Here is an 11,409-nt window from a genome sequence, read left to right on the forward strand (position 1 = left end):
CTTGACCTTTGATCTACTGTCCACAAAATCAATCGGGGTTATTTGCCGGTCATGACCAACCTCCCTTTCATCTTTCGTAATCCTAAACCCAAGCGTTCTCAAGTTATCATCCGGGAACCGTTTAACTGTTCCAGGTCACTGTAACCTTGACTTTTGATTTACTGACCTCAAAATCAATAGGAGTAATCTGTTGGTCATAGTCAACCTTCATATTAAGTTTCCTGATCCAAGGCCCAAGCGTTCTCGTGTTACCCTCTGGAAACGGTTTAACTGTTCCAGGTCACTGTGACCTTGACTTTTGATCTACTGACATCAAAATCAATAGTGGTCATCTGCTGGTCATGGTCAACTTCCCTATCAACTTTCGTAATTCTAGGCCCAAGCGTTCTCACGTAATCGTCCAGAAACGGTTTAACTGTTCCGGGTCACTTTGACCTTGACATTTTACCTACTGACTCAAAATCAATAGGGGTCATTTGCTGGTCATGTCCAACCTCTCTATCAACTTTCATGATCCTAGGCCCAAGTGTTCCTGAGTTATCGTCCGGAAACCGATTGGTCTACATACCGACCGACCGACCAACCGACCGACATCTGCAAAACAATATACCCCAAGGGGTTGGGGGAGGGGGGCATAATAACTAGAAGGATCAAACGATCTTCTACTTCTTGAATGATGTGTTAAGCATAACATTATAAAGGTAAATCTAACAAATTATAGGAGAAAAAATCAACAAGTTATCTAGATGAAAGTGTACACTTTCGTTGGTGGGTAATAGACTGATATTTCATTTACAGTTAAAATGGTTATTTCATAACATACAAATGATACTCATTTCATTACAAAGATTACTACCTAGTTTCGAGTCTCGTAGGGTTTTCTTGTGAAATAATAAAACGTTTGTTTTAAAGGCTCACAGGACTGACTTTACCATATTATTAGTATTTATTGTGTCTGTTTTCAGTTTATCTATGTTCTTTCCTTAGGTAAAGCATCTAGGTGGGGACGGAAGGGTATAGCGTCACGGCGACACAATGTAGGTAACATTGCAGCTTTGAAATAGTTTATTATACAACAAATATATTGTGTCTTGATATCATCAGTTTCGCTTTGGTGACTTTCAACAAGATTAGCTTTTTGGAAAGCCTTGTCGGTGATCCGTTCCATTTATAATACTACTATTCTTGCATAAAAACTACTTTTTGCACTGGATCCGCCCATGTATTAACGGGAGAAAAATCGTGTGCAAACAAGGCAATTCACGTGCTGTTAATACCCGATTTTTATTTTTGAACTGCTTTCCCAGGGACGTAAATGTATTTCTGCGCATATTGTCATCTGGTATCTGCGTCTTATTTCTTTCATAAAAACCTCTTCTTAATGCATAAAAGATGCAATCATAGAACGTTCTGCTGTATCGGTATTTAACGCCAAATGCGCTGCCCCAAGCAATGTTCGTACGCGTTTCTTCCCTTGTTTACTCCCCTTTTAGAACTCGGCGTCAATTCAGATTTTGTAGACAACCGTGAGTGTTAAAGAATCGCGTGTAGCCTGTGCGATTCTTTGTTTTTAGGAATCATATTTATAATTTTGGTAAGTATCAGTCGGTATTTTTTTATCTAATTTCTCGAAGAATTTATATAAACAGCTTGGAAGCTTGACACTACGTTCGTACTCATCCGTACTTCAACTGTGTCCTTACTCAATATAACTCGGATGTAAAGTTATTATTCTTGAACTTGTGCTCGAGTGCACCAAATCGTGAAGTGATATGAACAATTATTGGTAATTTTATGTTTGTAATAACGAGAGATAAAAAAATATCGTTTAAAAACCTTCAGGATGTGCTTTTGATAGTGTTGTTTATTTCTGGGCCCTGGATACGGATATTTAAAACATGTTTACCGTTTCCAAGAACAACAGAGAATGGTAAATAAAAAATGTACCGGAATCATCAAGTCATCACATATGAAAACAATACATATTAAAGTCGTCGTGTAATGTTTTTAGAATAGCGACAATACATGTTTGTTTTGTGTATTAACGTCTGCAGAAGCCCGCGGGATTGTTTGTGACCGAGACCGAAGACAAAAAACGTGTATTATCCCTACATTGCAGTATCGACATATCGTTGAGACGGGCCGGAACAGCTAATGCCTTCAATATATCTCCTTCTCTAATCAGATCTGTAATAAAACGTTTGCCTAAACTACCATCGATTGAATAGTTCAAGGCTTATACTTACTGTTGCTTATGACAAAAGATAATAGGTAAGGGTAGATTTCTCGGAAGCACAGAGCACCACAATCATTACCAATACCATATATGTACAATACCATATATGCACTAATGTAAAAGACAATTCATAAAAAATAATTCTAAAATTTCTTTTCGTTTTACAGCAGCAAAGAAGTCATACAATATATTTAAGTCGAAGCATAAAAATACCGCATTCATTTACATGTTTAATCTTTATATTTGTTGTAACATTCAATATACATGTATATTGTTTCAAAAAGTAAATTCTTCATAGAACCATCAGTTTCCTCATCACTTTTGTAAAAAGCTCTTCTTACCTTTATTCATACCTGTTCATATTCATTTCTTATAATTCTAACAGATATATAATTGCTTTATATTATAATAATAAATATAATTGATCAAAGATTATCAAATAAAACAGAAATTCGTCTTCATTATAACACCTGTGTATTTAGAAAGGATAACATTTTCTATTTAAAAGAATTTTGGCATCCTGGGCATGATTGACTAGGCACAACTGTAGAAAGATTCAAGCTACACTGATTTATAAAAACTGTCAATTTCCTGCGCCTTTTTTAAAATCCTACGAACAACCGTTATTTCAGATGCTGAATTATCAAGACTGTCAGTATACAGATTCGCAATTCTTTCTTGTCAGCATTTTATAGGCATGCAGCCATTATATGAACCCAACTTAAAACCAAAGGAAGAAAATCAAAACCGTAACATTCATTCATGACAAATATTTCATTCTTGCAACATGTATGCAATTATTTTGATATACATTTATCATTACTCAAAAAATCCGATTTAGTAAAATGGTTTTCTTTGTGAAACTCATAAAGCCACAAGTGCACATGTGACAAAGGTCATGTATTGAATATCACAAACATGGGCGGTGCGTTTCTTGAACACAGGAACACCTCGAACAGTTTCTCTCTCTATTTTCTTTGTTTTATTCTAATCATCATCTTCATACTTTTTCGTTTCAAAGGAAAACAGACTATCAACAGTCGTACTCCATTCATTCTCTAAATTCATCCGATGAATGAATACTATCTTTTAGCATCAGAAACGAATCCTCTGGTGTGATTTGACAGTTCCACATATCAATCCTGACCGGCTGTTGAAACATTTTTATCCTTGTAAGAAGATTTTGCAAAACAGTTTCTGACAATTTCATATCATCGAGACGAATACATCTTATATTTTTCATACTTTCTGGTAATTTCAAGTCTGTTTGTCCCAGATCAATTTCATGAAGCTCCAAAGAAACTAATCCCGTTAGTTTTTGCAGTGTATTCAAGGCTTGCTCAATGACTTTCGGGGGCGTTAAATGAAAATATTGTACTGCTCGCAATTTGTTGGCTTTTTCGAGATTTTTTAGCATGTCGAAAAGAACACATTCTGCATAGCACTCCCCTACACTACACTCCTGCAATGCTGCCAGGTTTACTTTAATATTTGAAACTGGCGACAAGTCTAAAACGAGAGATTCGATATGGGAATGGCCAGACATGTCAAGTGCGGCTCCGGGACAAGTTTCACCGTGATCTTTACACTTAATTCCAGATAAACCAAACTGTTCTAAAGTTATCTTTCTTTCAACCCATGTCACCAGGTTTTCCAGCTGGCTGTGAGTTAAAATGAGGTATTCCATAACTAGCGATACTAGCTCAGGCATATTTTCAATTGCATTACAAGCTATTTCGGACAACGGAATGTGTCTACGTGTCGAACAACTTCCCTTCCAGATGCTACTGACTATTCTAATACATTTCAAAGTTTTTACAGATGATTTCAGAAGGATGTCCAAGTCTTTCTCGTCTATTTCACAACGAATAAATATTTTCACTAAAGTGTCCATCCGATTTAACTGAAACATGTCAACGCTTTCACGAAGCATATTCGCACTCAGATCAGTTATTGTTAAAGATTTTATCCTCTGCCTGTTCATTTTTATCAATGTCCTTAACGTACAGCAGTATTCTTTGTTTTTGATGTGTTCATCTAAGAAAAAGTCATCAAGATAAACAGTTTTTCCTTCTAACTCACATTCCCTAACACACGATATGTTCATGTCTTGATACAGTTTCAACAGGTGGTGATTTTCACTCAAGTCACTATTCATTAAGGCGTCAATTCTTCTAAAGCTTCTCAAAAAGCAAAAATCAGACATAGCATTGCTAAGCTGATGTGAAAGTAAACTGAACAACTCTGAATTTAGGCCACTAAGAAAGACGAGCACAGATTTCATACTTAGTATTGTTTCAAGGTTTTGGCAAAATGCTAATACACACTCAGTGGAAGAATATGCTTGTACATATAGCGCTGTAAAGAATTCTTGGTATGTCTTGTGATTAAAAGAATAGTTTGAAACTTTCTTCGAAAAGCCTTTCGCAGTTTTTTCAGTCAAAATACCCATTTGTAAACAACACCGAATTTCTTTCTCAGATAGAATGCTTTGTACTATTGATGATTCATAGACAAGTGAAGGCGAATGTACTCCGCTGAATGTTCCTTTAAATGATATACATCCAATGGAAACTAAAAGCTGGTAGTACTTCCGACAATATTCGTATTTCTTAAGACTTGATGGAGGTGGTTTACTTTGTTCTGTTTGATTTCTGGCTGTAGAAAAACACATTTTGCCGTGTCGTTCTTCTCGGAGTTGCAACATAAGTTCAATGATATTGAGATATATGTCACAGATTGTTTTTCCGGTAGTTCTGCCATCACGCCACAAGCAGAGGAGTTGAATAAGTATGATTGGCGTTGCAGCCAGTTCAGAAAGTATATGTCTAAGTTGTTGAATAAATTTTTCTGCGGATTCTACTTCTTTGTCTGTCCCGGTCATACTTAAGACAACATTGTGTATTAACTGTTTCACCGATTCCTCTCCTAATTCTGTCATTTTTATATATTTATCAACCCTACTGTTTTTTATTCCCGCCTGATACATTTTTGACACCCTTGTAGTTGAAAGAAAAGTGCATTTCTCGCGCGGCTTTCGGTGTGGTATAGAAGAAACGTTGGTGCAGACACTGCGTTCAGGATGAAACCATTCATCTAAACCTTCTAAAATAACAAGACTTGTCTCCTCATGAAGAATTGTTTTAAGAAATGAACGATCATATAATTGAGAACGCGACAACCTATCAATGACTTGACTATAAATAATATCATCAAGATCACACTCATTCCCCCGTACTTCCCTTAACGGAATGAAAAAAAGAAAGGAAAATGTCTGAAGCATTGCAAGGTCATTTTCTTCAATTATTATATATCTGGAGTAGGAAATTTTGCTTCCTCCTTTTGTGCAGCACCAAATCATACAGAGTCTTTTCGCGAATGTTGTTTTTCCATTACCTGCCTTTGCAGTAACATAAATATCATGACACTTTGAAGAACCGTTCATGAAAACATCCTTGTATGAAATGACTTGGCTTTTAGGAGAACCCCTTGTAAATCTGCCTGCAATATTCCATTGGGCAATTTGCATGTTCGGTTTAACGTAGAAGTCTAAAATGTTTGCATCGTGACCAGGGACAAGCGGTGATACAGGAATAGCTTTGTACTCATCTTCGTAAAATGTCACGAGATCTTCCTGTAAATCTGAAATGAATTCTTAGAACTTTATGTAAAAAGTTTTGATTAAAGCTGAAAGCAAACATGCGTATGACAACTATTAGATTCACGAAGGAAAATTTCAAGGAGACATTTTATCTCTATAATTATACTTTATAAACAATTTTGTTACTAATTTGTAGTCTAGACCTAAAACAAAGGCACAATATAGAACTACTTGAAATATGTATATCAAGAAAACGTTTTCAGTTTTGATATCTCTTTTTATATTTTCTTTCTCTTATAATATCTCAGTCTAGAACGTTCTAATCCGTGTGTAAAAACAATTGCTGTGACTCTACCAAACTACAAATATGTCGTCTTTCAATCATTTGTTTTAGATCGCCATAAGAAAGCTGTGAGCACTGTGGCATGAACTGGAAACTATTTGTTTGAAAATATGTTTATTTATAAAATGTATGTCACCCATTTGGAAGCAAAGAATAAATGAATGAATGACCAGCAGTTTCATTAAATTGAACTCTTCAGCCATATTTTAACTGATTACAGAACTTACCTTTTCTCAGTCTTTCGTCTTTATGCTCAATACCTCTAGGTGAATCACTTGTACCCACATGTGTAATGTTTATAAACTGATTAAATGTTGTTGTATTTATCCTGTTTATCTGAATATAACATGTACTCATCTTTTCCTGGAATCTTCCGCAAACGTCTTTTATTGTCATACATCGTACCAAGGACTCCGCTTTGATTTCGTTCAAGGCTTTCAGCTTTCAGCTTTGCTTTATCTATTTCTGTTGGTGACGTGTTTCTGTGCTCCCTTATGACATCTTCAATCACATTTTGGATACGTGTGCTTGCAATCACAAGTATGTCCATTTTCAGCTGCAAGTATTTCAAAGCAGTACATGTGTAATATCAGCAATAACCGAACGCAATTTCTTAGGTCCCTGCATTCGACACTTTAGTCGAAAATAATTAACAAGGTTAAAACTGTCACAAATCGTACTTTGTGCTATCTATAATGGATTTTAAACATTTCCAAACAAAAACATTAAAAACTCATCCATATGAAAAAAAGAATTCAATGAAATACCTTCAGCACTTGAAGAGTTCAGTTGGGTTTTGTATTTAAGCGGTCCTACGCATATATTTAATCATTTACTTTACATTGTGATGCAATTCTTGAAAAATTGTGACTACCAATGCTTGTCGTTTTAACAGATACGGATGTCTCTTTTTGGTAATAAATATGATTTGTTATTGTGCTAAATACAGTTTCGAGAAAATAAATATTTAGTAATGAATATACCTGATTTATTTTTTCGATTGCAGCCTTTGCGTTTCTGTTTGCTGCTAAGTAGGCCGTGTCTGAGAGAAGAGCAAGTAGTATGTCAATATTTTCTTGGAGTGTTGTCTCTGTAACTGACAAGTCAGAAGAATGGCGGACATTTCTTCCGACTTTTCTTGCCTTAAAATCAGAGGAAAACATTAACGGTTATTAACAAGGATGTTAGAAATTGAAAATTTGTCTAACGCAGTAATAAACAGACATGGAAATTGTAAGGTTACTCTTAGAACGAAATTGTATTTATTTATTTCTTTGAATAACATTTTAAATGATACAAATATTATTTTAAATGAAATCTTTAAAGAGAGAATATCTGTGTTTTAAAAATACCTCTGAGCATACGTTTGTCTCAAGTGACAAATCATTTTCAAATTTTAACTGGAATCGTCTGCAGTTGATAATGATGCTGACGACCCCGTTAAAATCAGTGTCTTTTAGACTGGACACATCTTTGTACCCATCGGGTGGCAAAAAGCATTTTGCCAGCTGGAATGGATCCATACACCAACGCCGAGCATCCGTTATTTTCCAAGATGGTTTTTCGTTTCTGTGGAATGATTTCAATCCATCTCTAAGATGATGACACAGTTGTTTACGGCATTTTTGGGGTGTTTTAAGTGGGTCAGTTTGGTCATGAAGTTTGCATCGTGTATTTCCGGGTGTACAAAAATTATGAGTTTTGCAATATAACACGTTTTCAGTGGTACATTCTGAGCAAACAGTTCCGACTGGTACTGGATAGTTTGTATAGATATGCAGAAGCAAATCTCTTTGTAAAAATACCATTTCATCATGGACAAATTCTTCTATCCCTTCTTTGGCAAAAAGAACAGCTAGTGCAGATTTCAACCAGTTGTGAAATTTACTTTCGTCTAACAGAGACGTATACGAGGCCATTATTTTCTCTATTAGCTAAGGAAAGTCATGAGAAGACCATCTGATCCTGTTGACATTCCAAAAGTATGTAGAATGTTACAGCTTGTAACTTAGGCCGTCATTATCTAAAAGTACACACATTATAATTTCAATAATTATCTTGCTGAGATAAAAGTTTAGATCCAGGTATTGATATAATGAAGTGTATAATTAAGCAATAACATGCAACTTAAAATAGAACTATGAATCAACGTTTATACACTGAATGGCGTTTTTCTTTTAAGGTTGGTATCTATATTTTTTCAAAGCGGATCGTTTATATCGCAATTAAAAAGACTAAAATTAAAGTTAACTTTACTTTGTCAACGAGTGAAAAAGTAAAATTTGGTATATAATTTTATTGTGTGTTCTCTCGCCTACGTATTTGTACAATAAGGTCATAAGTTAGATTATATTTTTCATTAAAAAAGTCAAATAAACATATCCAATAAATCTAATACAAAGAAAAACTAATGTAAACAGATTTTAAAATAACTATGATACTGAATATATAAGATACGAACAAAAAAATATCTTGGATTCCTTTCTTTACAGCAATATGAAATATTACATAGAACAGATTGTAAAACTATTTTAAAAAGTTAAACAGGCCCTTGATTAACCTACAAAGCGTACAGGTGCCGGTCTGAATTTAAGATAGACATTCATTTTCACGGAAAACACAAGTCTATAAGTTTTAAAAATTCTATTATGCAGACATTGTCAAATGACACATTGTAAGAGTTATCATTCCTGTGAAAATCGCTGAGCCATAATATTCCGATGATATACTCAACATGCTCAACACGCTAGGCTTCGCACTTATCGTTGCCGTGAAGTTTAGTGGAATTCCAACCAGTGGTCCAGGAGAAGTGTTGGACAAATCAATGTACATATCTCCTACACTGAAAACCATTAAACCGGAACATGTCAATGATGTACACAACTACCCTTCAGACTGATCACTCGTAGGGTATGGTGGAATTCAGTCCAATGGTATAAATCAAGTAGTGTACTGTATCAATGGCAATAACTCCGCTGAGAAACTCTGAACTGGAACATGTCCATGATATACATAACTATGCTTGGCACTGATACCTCCTGTAAGATTTGGTTGAAATCTGCCTAATTTGGTGTATTAGAAGTTGCCGAAACATAATAAAATTGGACAAATAAAGAACCATAAAATCCATAAACTGGAGTATAAATATGTATAATTCACTTTGTAATGATCGTTTTTATGAAGTTATGAATATTATTATAAGATTTCGGAGCAGTGGCGCAGAACAAAGTATATAATGACAGATCAATGGGGCATAACTCCACCGAAAACTACTGAACCGGAACATACCAGATATATGCACAATTAAGCTTTGCACTGATCACTCCTGCAAGGTCTTTGGAAATCCGCCCAATCATATAAAAAAAGTGGTTGAAACATCATAACAGGCCATAACATCACCGAACATCACTGAAACGGAACATTGTCAGGCCGGCAATATTCACTACTAAGATTGGTGATGATCATTTCTGCGAAGCTTGGTGTAAATCGGCTCAATATTGTCGAAAGAGTATCATGGACAAACGTTGTGACATTTAGACAAACATACAGATAACTAAACGAACAGCAGTAAATTAATGTCTCCTACCCGTGCAAAATTGCAAAACAGAACATGAAGTAATATATCAATAAATCAAACGATTAACTGACGTGTACCCAATCTTAATTTTTAAATCATTTTATGAAATGCGTTTAATAAATTGTAAATATTCAATCCCATTGTCGGTTATGTGTACAAATATAAAGACACACAATTTTGTTTAAACCAAAATATTTAATGTAAAGATAATGTATGAACTTCCTGGATCGTTTTTCTTTTCAGGTTTTTGAATGACGTGTTTGACTGAATAATTCAGAGTTTACAAAAAGGTAAAATGATATTCCAGTTACACATTGTAATTTGTGTAACTACTAAGTTAAAACTATATACAAAAATATACATATTATAAAGGAAAGATTACATGTTTGTGTAATAATATCAAAAATATAACATTTCTGTTTATTCGCAGTTTGTCTGGTACCTTCTGAAACATCATATTAACGACATCTATGACCTCCCAAATTATAAAGTTGTTAATAGGATTTTCCGCTCATACTTCTTTCATTTCCCAGAATTACAATTTCGTTTTCTCTTCTTTTTTCTGCCCGTTCAGTTGAAAACATCTGACCAATATATGTTGGTGCGCTACATTTTAGGGACGTAACCGTTTCAGTTTGTCTTAATATTGTTTTTTTTAAATCACAATACAGGATATTGCGTCCAAATTATGGACTATACTGTACCATGATATTTAATTTTAGTAGCATGAAGTTATGTCCTTTTATTACACCCAATTTGTTTGGAAGAAATGCGATGAACAACTTTTCAATATTTTAATGGTCTGATTCATATAAATATATTTTTTTTGTCTGAAATATGTGCAAAAAGATTCTCCTTCTTTTGCGTGAGAATATCACATAATGTCATTGTTTCACTGATACAAAAGATATAATTTTCAGATATATCATGTTGCAACTGTGGAGAGTATATGTTATATATGTTATTTTGCTCCCTTGATTTTGTAGCCATTTTCTCTGTCAAACGACTCTTTTTTCATTATGCCTTTCAGTTGTTTCCTATAGTTTATAGGATTTGAGAGCACAGTCACGGATTTCAGAACGGTTTTTGTGTTATTTTCCGTCATCGAAACAGAAAGTAGCTTGGAATTTCATATATTTATATTGCTCTTCACTATTAAGTTTATTTTTGACAATATAGTGTTCTTCGGCCATAGATAACTGACTTCCATTGAACAGATTATGTAAATAGCAAAACACACCTTAATAATATGCCATTTCTTATCTTAAATGTCACGGATTTCATGACGATCCATTTTTCTATGTCACGGATTTCTGTCCACAGTTTGACTTAGAAATATGGGTAATTTTGACATTTTCTTCCTTGAAAATTCGCACTAAAATTGCTGATTATGACAACAGTGATGAAAAGGAAGATGTTATCATCATTAGTACATATCACGATTGTGATCACAATGTGACAACTAATGCATGGTTACCAAAATATTCCCTATTTTAATTATGGCTAACAAATACACAGCTGGTATTACCTTGCAGAAGAAAAAGCTACATCTCCGCCTTATAATGTATTTTAATTGAATATTTATTTTTTTGTTTCTATTTACTTTTTACATTATAAAGAGTAGATATATCTAAAACATTTTTTTCCTTTTG

The 11,409-nt window shown here is 34.3% G+C and overlaps 1 protein-coding gene across 1 annotated transcript; it reads right to left on the reverse strand.

The window, feature by feature from the left end:
- Nucleotides 1-2,995: 2,995 nt before the first annotated feature.
- Nucleotides 2,996-8,221, reverse strand: LOC123549603 (uncharacterized). Its single transcript, XM_053533188.1, has 4 exons — nucleotides 7,533-8,221; nucleotides 7,164-7,322; nucleotides 6,408-6,736; nucleotides 2,996-5,878 (listed from the first exon to the last, which is right to left on the reverse strand). The coding sequence occupies exons 3-4, from the start codon at nucleotides 6,574-6,576 to the stop codon at nucleotides 3,288-3,290; spliced, it is 2,760 nt and encodes a 919-aa protein (XP_053389163.1). The 5' UTR covers nucleotides 6,577-6,736; nucleotides 7,164-7,322; nucleotides 7,533-8,221; the 3' UTR covers nucleotides 2,996-3,287.
- Nucleotides 8,222-11,409: the final 3,188 nt, after the last annotated feature.

This window comes from Mercenaria mercenaria, unplaced genomic scaffold, assembly GCF_021730395.1.
Source record: "Mercenaria mercenaria strain notata unplaced genomic scaffold, MADL_Memer_1 contig_2100, whole genome shotgun sequence".
NCBI classification, from domain to species: Eukaryota; Metazoa; Mollusca; class Bivalvia; order Venerida; family Veneridae; genus Mercenaria; species Mercenaria mercenaria.

What these genes read in the sequence shown, in the direction of transcription:
- LOC123549603 (XM_053533188.1), bottom strand. Translation starts at nt 6,576, where the DNA reads ATGACAATAAAAGACGTTTGCGGAAGATTCCAGGAAAAGATGAGTACA. An exon ending in AGACGAAAGACTGAGAAAAG is followed by an intron (nt 5,879 to 6,407) that starts GTAAGTTCTGTA and finishes AATTCATTTCAG; the next exon opens with ATTTACAGGAAGATCTCGTG.